At 35.6% G+C, this 14,642-nt stretch overlaps 1 protein-coding gene and 1 long non-coding RNA gene across 3 annotated transcripts; one reads left to right on the forward strand and one right to left on the reverse strand.

Annotated features, from left to right (window-relative positions):
* The first annotated feature begins 30 nt into the window (after window positions 1–30).
* Window positions 31–6,206, forward strand: LOC140973618 (phosphatidylinositol/phosphatidylcholine transfer protein SFH8-like). Of its 2 annotated transcripts, XM_073436569.1 has the most exons (15): window positions 31–276; window positions 573–693; window positions 1,450–1,753; window positions 2,228–2,327; window positions 2,448–2,714; window positions 2,820–2,897; window positions 2,974–3,075; window positions 3,165–3,214; window positions 3,340–3,439; window positions 3,555–3,650; window positions 3,747–3,860; window positions 4,214–4,346; window positions 4,846–5,249; window positions 5,756–5,827; window positions 5,923–6,206. In XM_073436569.1, exons 2-15 carry the CDS (start codon window positions 660–662, stop codon window positions 5,941–5,943), a joined length of 1,875 nt encoding a protein of 624 aa, XP_073292670.1. In that variant the 5' UTR covers window positions 31–276; window positions 573–659; the 3' UTR covers window positions 5,944–6,206. The 2 variants fall into 2 exon arrangements, with proteins under 2 accessions (XP_073292670.1, XP_073292671.1); XM_073436570.1 differs by lacking the exons at window positions 31–276; window positions 573–693 and adding an exon at window positions 1,175–1,257.
* A 698-nt stretch (window positions 6,207–6,904) lies between these two features.
* LOC140972216 (uncharacterized) lies at window positions 6,905–12,339 on the reverse strand. Its single transcript, XR_012174473.1, has 3 exons — window positions 12,084–12,339; window positions 7,585–7,685; window positions 6,905–7,461 (listed from the first exon to the last, which is right to left on the reverse strand). It is a non-coding gene; the product is annotated as an uncharacterized lncRNA (long non-coding RNA).
* Window positions 12,340–14,642: the final 2,303 nt, after the last annotated feature.

Here is a 14,642-nt window from a genome sequence, read left to right on the forward strand (position 1 = left end):
TTGTTGAGGTATAATTGAATGAACCGCAAATAGGGCGTACAAAATCAGAGGCCGGTCACGGAATCATTACTCAATAATCACTATTCAACAGACTCTTGGCATTTTGCTCCAACCACCGCCGGCAAATTGTTCAGTCCACCGCGCTCCTCCTGCCACGTGTACTGGGCCACCACTCTACGGCCAAGTTAAACAACAACTACCTCCCACATTGAATCCGTTCTTCCCTTTTCTCCACTCAGAAATTGCCGTTGCTCAATTAACGGGCGATTCTTACTCGTATGTTTGCTTGTTTATTTGTTTATAATCTTAAATTGATATAAAGAAATTGAGACGTGTTCCTTTTTTTGGCTTTATTATCCTCTCCCTCTGAATTAAGTCGACTGCCGTTATGCATGACGATGCATTTATTCTATATCGGGTTCCGTGCCGATAGTTTTTGATGATTTTTTTTTTTGGTAGATAAGGAAAAAACTCTAGCTAGAGTTTTCGATCATGGTTTTTTTTTTTTTTTTTTTTTTTTTTTTTTTTTTTNTGATTTAACTGGATTGTGGTGTGGTTCTTGGCTTTTTCAGATTTGGCTTGATGGTTGGTTGTTTGTGCGGTTGATTGTTCGATCATCGAGGACCTAGGAAGGGGTTTGGTTGATTAAGAAATTGGCGATGTCGGGACCCTTGGATCGGTTTGCCAGGCCTTGTAAGTGGCTTTTTTGTTTTTGGAGTTTGTTGACTACGAGGTTTATGGATTTGGTGTTTACTGAATTGTGTTTATGATGGGTATGATTCGGCTTGTGGTGTTTAAGATTCTGAGTTTGGTGTTGGGGTATCTTGATGTAATTTTTTGTATTGATTTAATTTTTCTTGGTTTTGAAAGGCGGATTTTTTTATTATAATCGTGATATCCCTTCCTGAGGAGCAAAATTATTTACTCTTTTTTCCCCGATCAAATCACTTGTTGTAGAAGACCTTAGTTCTTGAAGCCGTTGCTCCTTTGATGTATTAGTTGAATATCCTTCCTGCAACAGTAAGAAATTGTCTGCTTCTGTTTTTTTCTAATGCTTCCGTGTTCTTCAATTTGAAATCATTATTTTTCCTGGAAATTCGTTGCTAAAAATGGAGTTTTGTAGAGTCTTTAAATGATTAGGCCTATTTTAAAACTTGGTTAAATTTTGCAGGTTCTGTTTTGATATGCATGTATGTTCTTGTCATAAGGGAGAGTGTCGTCTGTGATTGTGGTTGATTGGTGAACTGCTGTGACCTGGTATTTTGTGAATGGGATTTATCTGTGTTGCGTTGTTCTGCTTACAATTGTGAATTTAGCTGATGTATAGCTTCTAAGAGAACACAAATTTATTACAAAAAAATGCATACTGTGTAAATCATGCTTTCCTTTTCTTTAGCCTCTCTGTAATTTTTTTCCCTCTTCCTGCATTTGTATTTTCTTTGTAAACAGGCTTTGAAGGGTCATCTGCACATGATGAGAGAAGAGAAAGGAAATCTGATTTTGAGAATTCAGAGGATGAAAGGAGGACGAGGATTGGTTCTTTGAAAAAGAAAGCTCTCAATGCATCATCTAAATTCAAGCATTCTCTCAAGAAGAAAAGCGGCAGAAGAAAGAGTGATGGCCGAGTAAGTTCTGTTTCTATAGAAGATATTCGCGATGCTGAAGAATTACAAGCTGTTGAATCATTTCGACAAGCCTTGATATTTGATGAGCTGTTGCCAGAAAAGTTTGATGATTACCATATGATGTTGAGGTTAGTATTCTTGACGGCTTTATGTTTAGTTGTTTGCACATGTTTATCAATTATTGATGACACTGTGGATATAGAATAGGGGTGTAAATAAGCTGAGCTTGATTCAATTCATGTGCTTGAAGTTTTTGGCTCTGGCTCAATGCAAAGTGAGTTGGCTTATGGGCTCTTGAACCTTGAGAAAAGCTCGAGCTCAAAAAATTTGCTCTTGGGATTACTGATGATCTTTTCTCAAGCTTGGTTGACTCACCTTGCATTGCATCCTAACTTAAAATAATTATGGCAAAAGGCATTTTGGACAATACTCTATATCTTACTGAGTAGAGGTGGTTAAATGTGTATTTAGTTGTCGGAAGCTTCTCTTGAGTCAGCTATCAGAATGACATTTGCACTCATGGGTTAACAATTTAAAGCTGCTTCCGACCTGCTATGAAAATTTTCAGTAACATACTAACATCTTTGAGACATCTGCTACAGGTTTTTGAAAGCAAGGAAATTTGATCTTGAAAAGTCAAAGCTTATGTGGGCTGATATGATTCAGTGGAGGAAAGAATTTGGGACTGACACAATTGCGGAGGTAGCTGGACTTGATACATAATTTTTTTTGTTTTTAATTTCCAATCAGTAAATTTCCTGTTGTACTGGTGTTCAAAATGTTCTAATAATTATTCAATGCATCAATTGTGTCTCCCATCAGGACTTTGAATTTGCTGAGTTGAATCAAGTTTTAAAGTATTACCCCCATGGCTATCATGGCGTTGATAAAGAGGGAAGGCCATTGTACATTGAAAGATTAGGGAGAGTTGAGCCAAACAAACTTATGCAAGTTACCACAATTGACCGTTATATAAAATACCATGTGAGAGAATTTGAGAAAAGCTTTGCTATCAAGTTTCCAGCATGTACAATTGCTGCAAAGCGACACATTGATTCAAGTACAACAATTTTGGATGTTCATGGTGTGGTATGTTTCACTGCTTTTGGCATATCTGTTAATTATATTGATTCAAAACTCCGTTGTCTTTTGTCTTTTTGAAGAGTTGTATCTTTATTCTGTAATGTTTTTTAGGGTTTGAAAAACTTTAACAAGAACGCCCGGGACCTCATTACAAGGCTTCAGAAGATAGATGGCGATAACTATCCTGAAGTAACCTTCATATTTCTAGCTTAGTTACTGAATTATGTTTAATTTATTGTTGTTACAATGTTATGCCTTTCTTCAGACGCTTCATCAAATGTTTATCATCAATGCTGGTCCGGGATTTAGACTACTGTGGAATACTGTTAAAAATTTTGTAGATCCCAGGACTGCCACTAAGATTCATGTAGGTTGATTCTTATGTTCTTGTCATTTGCAAACTTTTATTTTAATTCAGTGACAATCTGTATCTTAGTCTTGTGAATGCTTTTACAGGTTCTTGGAAACAAATACCAAAACAAGTTGCTTGAAATTATAGATGCAAGGTGAAAATTAAGAAAATTAATACTCGTGTGATACCATTTTAATGATTTTTGATATTATTATGAGAAGAAAACTATACCGAGATCCCTTCTGAACTGTTCTAAACATTTTATCTTGGCCTGCGCAGTGAACTGCCTGAATTCCTGGGAGGAATGTGTACTTGTGCTGATCAAGGGGGTTGCCTTCGCTCTGATAAAGGGCCATGGAAGAATCCAGAGATACTGAAGGTCCTGACTTACCTGGATGTTTAAAGTCTTAGATTGTTGTGATACATTAACGAGATTTCTAGAAACTATTTAGCTTCGTTTTAAAGATAAATGATTGATTGACATTGCTCTGCAGTTGGTGCTTAATGGTGAAACACGGCGAGCCAGACAGGTGGTTAAAATTCTCAATAGTGAGGGGAAGGTAGTCTATGCTAAGCCTCATTACGCGAGGGTAAGGATTCTGCATTAACTTTACTTTTCTTGGAACACACTTTCTTGAGTATGACTGATATAAGTGTATGCTTATTGAGTTATTGGGGTTGGGCAGCTGAAAGGCAGTGATACTTCTACAGCAGAGTCTGGTTCTGATGCTGAAGACATTGCTTCACCGAAAGCCATTAGGAGTTATGAACATCTTCGGTTGACTCCAGTTCGTGAAGAGGTAACATTTGACCTAAACGTTCATGGCTATAACGCAGTTTCAGTGATTGGGATGGTTTTCTGAGTTTGAATTCTCATGCATTGCTTGACAAACACTGTTCCTCTGTGTTTCTCCTTTTTTCCCTGTCTATTTAGGTGTATGAATGTTAAGTTCATTTATTGTCTGCCATGCAATTTAATTGTTTGCCGTTGTAGATTATCTCTAGTTTTTCTTAAATTCTGGAACCATCATGTTTCACTGTCCCTCGTCATGGTAAATTTGGAAAAAAATATGTAATTAAAAAATTACTTTACAAAAATTGAAGTTATTTTATCTTTTTGTGAGTTATAGTAAAAATATTTCTCTTATTTCAGGGCAAGGTTACTGGAATGGCTAGCTATGTTGGCAACTTCTCAGGATATGATGAGTATGTTCCCATGGTTGACAAGGCTGTTGATTCCGGATGGAAGAAGCAAACAAGCCCCACAAAGTCTTTTGTTTCTAAAGGTTATACTTTTTCTTCATGTGCGATACCTAAATCTCTAATTGGTTCGTCATATAAAATAGCTTTTTCATTCATAATTGCATTATCGTTTCACACACGCTTTAGGTAGGTCTTTCTATTTATTTTTCCTGAGTTGGGTGAAATGAATGCATATAATCAGGCAACCTTCTGTATGATTTCAGTGTAAGTACTTGTTTCCTTAAAGATTTCACTACATAGCAATTTATGTTGATGACAGGAGAAAGTAAAAAGATATTGTATTTTTCTTTTTCATTATTTCTAAAGTATTTTAAATTTTATGTATCTATCATTTATTCTTTTTCTGATGCTGATTCTAGTTCTTGCTGAATTTAATCTTAACCTATCTACTTTATTCTAATGATAAAAGAACTTGGTCTTCTGTATAGTTGCTGAACCTGGAATACTTTAATGATGTCCCTACTTCTCTTTTCTATGTAAAATTATATTTATTTAGGATGTTAATGTAATTTTTTAATTCAGATATATTTCCACTGCCGGATTCTCAAATCACACCAAAAGGGTTGCAGGCTCGGTTTCTGGCAGCTCTTATGGCTTTCTTCGTGAACCTTTTCATGTTCTTCCGTTCAATATCATTCCGTGCTTCCAAGAAACTTTGTGATGCTTTGTCACAGAATGAAATAACCGTCCAGGAATTTGCCTTTGACACGATGCTAAAGGAGGAGTTCCGGCCACCATCGCCAACTCCGGCTTTTACAGAGACGGATCTTCTATCTTCTGTCCTCAGGAGATTGGGCGAGCTTGAAGACAAGGTCAGTTCTCTTCAGTCAAAACCATCCGAGATGCCCTACGAGAAAGAAGAGCTTCTGAATGCTGCTGTTTGCCGGGTGGATGCCCTAGAAGCAGAGTTGATTGCAACCAAAAAGGTAAATCCCCAGTATATATCCTTCATGATGATATTACTGTGAAAATTGTGCACATAATGGAAAAATATACAATTTTAATCTACTTAACTAAGGATTTACCGTCTCATCAGATCCACTTTGTCAAGAATTATAGCGCACAAACCTCTTTGATTGGAAGGACTTAAGTGTGGTCACTAATTCGGATTCATGCTAATGCTCACAAAGAAAGAAATAATACATGTCTGATGCTATGTAAAATCTGAAGTATCCGTGAACACCAAGATTAGAAATAAAAAGAAAATCATAATCAGGTTAACAGGAGCTAATAATAAATGACAAAGTTCATGTTAACCATTAACTCAGTTTTGGCAAATGTTGCACTCTTCTTGCCCTCCACATTAGTGTGTTGTGTTTTTGTCTTCCCATTGTTCAAGATATATTATTCCTGATCTGAAGTCTACCTATCTACTTCTTACCTTCATCTTTCAGAAATATTTGAAATGAGAGTTGAATTTGTATTTGAGCAGGCTCTGCACGAGGCTTTAATGATGCAAGATGATCTGCTTGCTTATATAGACAGTCAAGAACCCAAGTATCGGGTGAGTCAAGATGAATTTATTTCTTAAAAATATAATTTTATCTTGGGGCTATAGTAATGTTTGGTGCTGACTTGCCTCCTGCTTCATGTTTCCAGAAGAAAAAGTTTTGCTGGTGAGATGGTTAATAGTTGGAGCTTCTGAGGGTTGAGGTTATCTTCGTCTCGGTTTCATGTCTTGAGCACAATGATAATCATTTTGAAAAAAATTGGCTTTGTGAACTTCATTGACGATACTTATCTTTGAGAAATTTTATGGAATGCGTATATGTATGCATCTTTTTTCTGCAAACGTCTTGCACGGTGTGTTATTGAATGATGTTATGTGACGTACATGGAATATTATTTGAAATTATAGTTATCTTGGGAGTGCGGTGCTATTATCCTTGTGTCGAAGAGCTCGAACTTCAGATGCGAGTTATTTTATTCTTTTAGAAAAAATTATTCAAAGTCGCAAGCATAAGCAAAAGCAATCAATAGAATCTTTAAATAACAAAATAAAACATATTTTTTAGGTTAACACAGAGCCAGAAATGTTTAATTGGCCTTTCCTTGAAGATGTTTGGCAGGCCAACGGAGGGATGCAATCCTAAAACCCCAAAGAAACCTAGTGCAAATAGCAAACCTTGTAATTTACAAGGCCCTTAAATTTAGTGAAAAGATAGCAAACATAAAATCTGTGGGGAGTTCAAAGAATGGTGTTTCTTGAGTCTAAAATCACCATCTCTAAAAGAATCTAAACGCCACCTATCTCACAGTTTTATTTAGGTTTCTCCACTTAGAAAGCAAAGAACTTTTGCTTTTCAATGTAGGCAAAGACCTATTGGCAATAAACTCCAATCTGTTTTCAATTTTTTTTGATTGATTGCTTTTTACCATTCTGGATCATACGTATTTTCACAGCCCTAAACTTCTTGTATCATTTAACAAATATTCTGGCTTGGTTTTTCACGGCCCAAAACTTTTTTTTTTTTTAAAATCGTTTAACAAGTATTTTCAGGGTAATTATCTTCATTTATTTTTTTTGAAGACGTTGAATCAGTTCTCTGGCTGGCTTATTGAAGTTTTTCAGTCCCTAAATCATAGGTAGAAATAGTAATATTATGAATATGATAGCTGTCAGCTCTGAATCCAGCGTGTCTGCACAAACGAGACTATACATAACAGATTCTGTTATAAATCAATTCGTCTTTATGATCGTCTTACAAAATGGAAAAACCCAAGTTAGAAGAGTTCTTCGCCTTTTTTTGTAAGATTATTCACTCCTAGCGGCGATCCAAATATAGGACGTAGTATAACCAAAGCATCCAGCTATGACAAGCCAATTAATGGTTGGTTTTTACACGAAGAATTCAACTAAGAAAGACACCCTATGATACGTACCACTCCATGTACATCCAGATAGTTGTGCTCTGATCAAAGTGCTTTTTAGCAGCAATGGAGCAGGCTGAGAACTCGTCATTAAACGTCCTATCGAATTCTTGAAAGTGATATTTTAGATACCAATCAATAGTTGTGACTTGCAACAACTTGGTTGCATCCACTTGCCGAGCCTTTCAATATAAACTGGCCTATCATCCCATGATTCCCATGCAGATAGTATTTTAAGACCTCGCTTTTCTCTTTGAAATCAAAATTCTAGCAAAAAATTTGTAACTGAAATATTTTAAATCATGCAATAGTTCAAAATCTATCTTTTAAATGTTAGATTATTCAATCAATAGATATGATTGTCTGTTTGTGTACTATGATGATAAATACCTCCAAAAGAGTGTCAACACCGAAGTCCTTCCTCCACTGAAGCATATCATGAGCCCACATTTGTCTTGTTTTCTGAATGTCAAATCCAGGCCTTCATAAACCTGCAAAATCCGAGAAATATAACATGAACCGCCTTCTGTTTTTGTGTTTGAAGAGACTAGTTTCATATGATTCAGAAAACACTTGTTTTTCTCGAAACTTATTGTTTTATTTCATCAAAAGGTTCTATATGGGGCTGATCACTGTAAATCGGAACTCATTTTCACGGTGATGTGATGAAGTTCGAGAGTGTTTGTTGGTTTCAGATGCGGCATATTGAGATTTAAATATGAAAATAAAGATTAAAATCGGACATTGAGATTCATGTGAAAAATCACTAAAAATTATTAGGGTAAAAATCATGAGCAAGATAAAATGAATTTCACAATAATATTTTATGGTGTAGAACCATTCACCGTACTTCCAAAGAAAATACACACTTTCTTAATATCGGAGAACAAATATCTCACAAATATTATAAAAATAATTCGGATAAGAGAGAAACTTGAGAATTGAGATTCTCGATTTAAGATCATGATGCTTGTAATGTCGAATGATACATCTATTTATAGATGTATTTCCGGTGTGAACATTGAAGTTACAAGTGAATTTTCTTCACAACACATTGTCAAATCCGACTTCTCCGTTGCACAATTCTGAAGAATAAAACATGTCACCTATCTTCATAAATGATGCAGACAAAATGCATGTGCTCTTTACCGACATCTATCAATCATTCACATTCTTTCACATGGAGATTTGATTGAAAGTCAAATATATATCCACACATTTTTTTTCATTATTGTCATTCTCTGCTGCTTATGTTTCCGTTGGGATACTTGAAGATTTACACCACTCAAATTTTCTATGTTCACTTGCTTGCTCATAACATCAGTTATGTTATTTTTTGTATGAATCTTATGCATATCTACACTTACTTCCTCTACAAATTCTCGCACAAAATGAAATTGAAATCCAATGTGTTTAGTCTTGGAATGAAAAGCTCGATTTCTTGCAATGTGCAAGGCACTCTGATTGTCACAAAACAAAATAACCTTATCTTGTTTGTGTCTGATCTCCTCCAATAATCTTTTAATCCATATTGCCTCCTTGCAAGCTTGAGTAGCTGTCATATATTTTGTCTATATTTTAGATAATATCACAATTGTTTGCTTTTTTTTAAACCCACATTACTGTCCTTTGCAAGTGTAAACACATAACTAATAATAGATATTCTCTTATCAGGATCATCTGTATAATTTGAATCGACATAGCCCTAAGTGTAAAATCCGATCTTCCACAACATAATGCAGCATTTGAGATACCCTTAATGTATCTAAAGATCATATTAACAGTACTCCAATGCTCTCGTCCAAGATTCCAAATGTATCGACTAACGGCTCTCACTGCTTGAGCATGTCTGACTTTGTATAGATCATGGTGAATATAAAAATTCTCATCGGTGATGTACATAGTACTAAAGACATTTTCATCCTCTCTGCTTCACTGCTAGCACACATATCGAAAGATAATTTGAAGTTAACAGGAAAAGGGGTCGAGATTGACTTATTATCTTTCATGTTGAAGCGTCACAAGACTTTCTTCAAATAATTTTTCTTGGGATAATAATCTCTTTCTGTTACTTCTGTCTTGGTGAAATTGCATCCCTAAATCTTGTTTGCTGTTCATAGGTCCTTCATATCAAATTCATTAACCAACTGTGTCTTCAATTCTTGGACCTGATCTTTGTTGAGGTCTACTACCAACATATCATCCATATACAATAGCAAAATAATATAATCATCACCAAACCTCTTGAAATATGTACAAGAGGTTGCACTAAGTATGTTGCATCCAAGGATCATGATATAGGAATCAAATCTCTTGTACCAACACCTCGACGCATGTTTGAGACTGTACAAAGATTTGTTCAACACCACACATATACTCTTTTATCACCAATCGAACACGATACCACTCTACTTGATTATTGTCATCACGCTTGATCTTTATGTACCCATATGTTACTAATGACTTTCCTCCTTCATGGTAGTGTAAAAATGTCTCAAGTTTTATTCATGTCTAATACATCCAATTTTTCCTGCATTGTCATCATCCACGGGGATACATCCGAGTTTTGATAAGTCTAATGGAAACTCGATGGATCACCATCTTCTGTTAATAGATAATATGAAATATTGCTTTGAGTGACATAATCTGAAAGGCAACATGGTGATCTTCTTTCTCGAGTTGACTGCCTCACTTTGGAAACCTCATATTCAACATGTTCTTGTTTCTTGTGCTCCAGTACTGCTTCACAAGAAATTTGATATTTGATGCAAATGAAAATAATCAGTCGGCTTCCCAGTCCACATCTCCATCGAGGTCTTCAAATCAATCGCTACTGAAGGAAGACCAATTGATGATATAACTAGCAGTCTAGAGTGATTCTGCCCAAAATGACTTAGCTAGACCCGTAGTCCTCAACATTGCTCTTCTTTTGTCCAACAAGATTCTGTGTATCCGCTCTGCCACTACATTTTGTTGAGGTGTGTAAGCTATAATGAGCTGTCTTTCGATGTTCTCATGTTGACAAAATCCATCAAATTTGTCATTGGTATATTCTCCTCGATTGTCAATTCTCAAATACTTGATTTTTTTTCCAGAATCAAGTTCAACCCACGCTTTAAAATCTTTGAAAACTGGAAAAGCATCTGATTTCTTCTTGATTGAATACATCAAACTTCTCCTAAAGAAATCATCAATGAACGAGACAAAATATCTTGCTCTTCCTATAGATGCAATTGGTGCTTGTCAAACATCAGAATGAATCAGCTCCAATATTCTTTTGCTTGTGGAAGTGGAAGTACTAAACTTGAATATATGTTTTCACCGTTAACACAATCCTGACAAAAGGGTAGAAACATTTTTGTAAGCCCAGATAACAGCTTCTGTTCTTAGAGAATTTTCAACCTCGTTCTAACATATGCCTAAGATTTCTATATCATAATAACATTAATTCTTCTTCTATACCAATCGGTGCAACCGTTAGTTCCGCATCCTTTTGTATTTCTCCCAAACGTATATACAGATTTGCAACAACCTTTTCGCTTTCATAATTGCAAGCACGTTTTTCACAACTTTTATGATCTCGTTCTTGATACGAGTTTTGCACTCGATATCATCCAATTACCCCAATGATAAAAGATTCTTCATCAGCCCTTTCTTATGTCGTACCTCTTATATGATGCGAATAGTGTCAATTTAATATTTTTATTTTGATGATACCGACCCCAACGATTTCCATGGCATGATCATTTTTCATGAGCACAGATTCTCCTGAGACTGGTTCATACTGATCAAACCATTCCCTCTGAGACATCATGTGTCACATCGTTCCTTAATCCATAATCCATGCGTCACAAAATTTGTACGTGCCTTCTGTAATTGTTGCTGCTTCGCTTAATAATATTTCACCATCACTTGAAGTACTGACACATTTCTTTGAGAACCCTTCTCGATAGTCTTATACTATTTCTTGAAGTTCTCTTTACTATCACATTTTAAACAGTAAATATTTTTCTTCTCACTTTTCGACAGTGATATACCATGCATGTGGCTCCCACTGGATCACATTCCATCTCATTCCACTTCTAATAGTTTGTGATTTCTCTCGGTCTACCTCCAATAGCCGTCAAGCAATTCTCATTTCTTAAAATTGCTTGCATCTTTATTTTGCCATTGAAATTTGTTATCTCGTATATGTCCGTCATTTTGTCTACAACAATTTAGTAAACGAAAAAATAATATCGTCTTAATAAAAATAAAAAAATCTTTTTTGATGGGGAAAATTAGTTAAGGATCCAACCACATATCATATTTAGAATTGAAAGAAATTTTAAACCAATGGTCTGATATCACTTGTTGATCCTAGGTGCGGCATCTTGGGATATAAATATGAAAACAAAGATTAAAATTGGACACCGAGATTTTCGTGAAAAACTTCTAAAAATTATTAGGGTAACAAGATGAAAAAATTTCGCTATAATATTTTATGGTATACAACATTCACCATGTTTTCAAAAAAAAAAACATACTCTCTTAATACAAGATAACAAATATCTAAGTAATATTACAAAAATAATTAGGAGAGAGAAATTTGAGAATTGAGATTCTCGATTTGAGAACGGGATGGTCGGAATGACTAATGGTACATGTATCATTCACAAAGTTAACTATTCTTGTCCTTTGGTTTTGCTGTTCATACGACATAGTGATCGAAAAATCGCACTAAAGTTGCTGCATGATGTAAAAACATTTGAAATATATAGTTAATATCGGTTATAATTTTTGTTAAAACGAGATCCACTTAAATGGTTGAGATAGGCCTAAGATTTAACCCATTCGAACACAAGAATCTTGTAACCTTTTCTGATTCATGGAATGAAAAAGAAAGATACCTCAACAGCATATGATAGTCATCATGTTTTGAAGGGAGCAATTCTTCCAGGATCAGCACCTGACGAAAGGCGTCCATGACCTGTAATTCATCGGCATCATGCTCATCCTCGAACACAACAGACATAACTCAGCTATTACGCCTCACTTTTTTGGTCAAGGAGCTTCTAAACTTGGTCGATGCATCGATCGCCTTCTTCTTGAAGGATACCAGCCTCGTCTTCCTCTCATCCTCCAAGTTTTCGACATCAATCTTCTCAATACCTGCGAAGAATTCGACACAAAATGTTGTTAGAGTAGATGCCCTGTAAGCCAACTGTTGGCTGGGGAATTGATCGACTCAAGTGTAATAAATAATCTTTATTTTAATATAATTTAACTTTTCATGGTTTCAGTTTACTTTATCTGTATACCCATGCAATCAGCATAAATAAAGTCCTTGATTATACTTTAATACAAATGAATCGTAATTCGATGTTGAAACTCGTTTGTAAACACTGTATGATCTAAATTCGTTCCTAGTCGATTCAGCCGCCTAAAACATGGATAAAGGTCGCTTGAGCTCGAGACTAGCATCTGTGATGTTGTGTACTGCGTTTCTTGGTAAGGGCATATAGATGTCCAAACATGCAGATGAGTAGTCATATGATGATTATACTGAACAACCCTCCCTCGGACTTTCCAAGTGGTTATCATTCATCGAGAGGATAAGTCCGTGGTTATGATTGTGCACCATTAGTCCTTACAACCCGGGACAACACTGAGGCTCTATATGCTAGGGTTGTGCTTTGACTCGTTTACCGGCTCCAGGAGAGTCATCAGGTGGCGAGGTTGGGTACAATTGCGAAACATATAGGAGCCAGTGCATTGTAGTCGGGGATTCACCGCTCACCTGCGGGTGTGGATATCCTATGAGATCTGATGAAATTATAGTGCATGGAATCTCTGGCCAGAGTATGAGATGTACGTTAGAGAAGGAGTTCTCGAACGGTACATGCGATGCCACTATTTATAGTTGTCACATAGTTATCGAATTAATATGCAATCCTCGATGAACCAATGGTTGCAGATTCGATCGGGATATATGAGATGAAGGGATCGTACTGTACGTTAATCATAATCGACTAGTTCTTGCAGGCACTATCAGTGATACCTAGGGGATCATGGGACGATGCTACTAGACGCTCTTACCATGATCCGATGGGTGCAATCAGAAATGAGTTCTGACATTCTTGATCAAAGTGTTGATGAAAAGAATGGGGCTAACTAGGGTAAGCCCGAATAAAGGATTATGTCCAGAATCACAAAGAGTTGTGAACCCACGGCTAGCTGTATCCCTGAACCATTGAGGGTCACACAAGCACTGGATCGTTTGTTCCCGTTGAGAGAATAAATTCAAGAAGTTGAATTTATGATAATTAAATTTTGAGAGAATAAATTCAAGGAGTTGAATTTATAAAATTTGAGAATTTAATTTATTAAACTCAAATGTTGGGTTTATTAAATATTAAATTTTGGAGGTGATGAAAATTCAAGTAGTTGAATTTATAATTTAAACAATAAATTCAAATGTTGAATTTATAACGTATTTAATTTATTAAGCTCAAAAGTTGAGTTGATTAATTAATAAATTAAATATGGTGGGTAATATGTTTAATGGGCTTGTAGGAGTACAAGTCCAACATAATAATTAATTAAAGTTTTAATGGACCTTGATTAAATTAATTAAATTAGTTGGACTAGTCCAATTAATTAAATCAAGCCCATTAATGTTAATTATGTAATTAGGCTATGACTTAATTATAAATAGGGGTTGCAAGTCATAACCCTAGCCTACAACAATCATTTTTCGAAAATCACTCCTCCAAAGAAAGAAAAATCGGCCACCTTCTTTTGAGAAAGGTTTTTTGAGCCGTCTCTCAAATAATCTTCTCCTACGTTAAATCTCTTCTAATATTTCTAGTGCAATTTGGAGGAGGATCAAACAATTCAGTCGTGGACCTGATTAGACGAAACGAAAGGAGTCTCTTGAAGAAAGTTCGTAGGGATTCATCAAGAGCTAATCCGTTTATACGGATTAGTTGGAGCCAAGTGAATTAATTCACAAAGGTATAATTTTTAAACATCCTATGAATGTTTTATTAAAAACCATACGAACGCCCTATCAAATATATTTTGATTGTCAAAATAAAATAAAAATTTTAAAACTTCCGCTGCGTTTGGGCGTCTAGAAAACCGAGATCCAACAAATGTAACATTAACTGGTATCCACAACTAAATTTTTGGATCTGTCTCGAAGGGATTCGTGCAACAAAAAAACATGCTTACTCAACCTAAGAGGACGTTCGACAGGTCCTGATCAGGTTGTGTCACTCATGATTATAGAGTTGGCAGGTTTGCCGAGAAATATTTACACTGTCCCAAAAGCCGCAAACTTCAGACAGCCTACAACTTTTTAGCAAGTTCAATTGAGTCAGAAGATTTACAGTTATTTCCATTACATACAAAACTAGAGAAAGCTTATATTCCACAAATATCAGGCTTTCGATCATCATTTTTCC

Source organism: Primulina huaijiensis, chromosome 3 (genome assembly GCF_012295235.1).
Source record: "Primulina huaijiensis isolate GDHJ02 chromosome 3, ASM1229523v2, whole genome shotgun sequence".
NCBI lineage: Eukaryota > Viridiplantae > Streptophyta > Magnoliopsida > Lamiales > Gesneriaceae > Primulina > Primulina huaijiensis.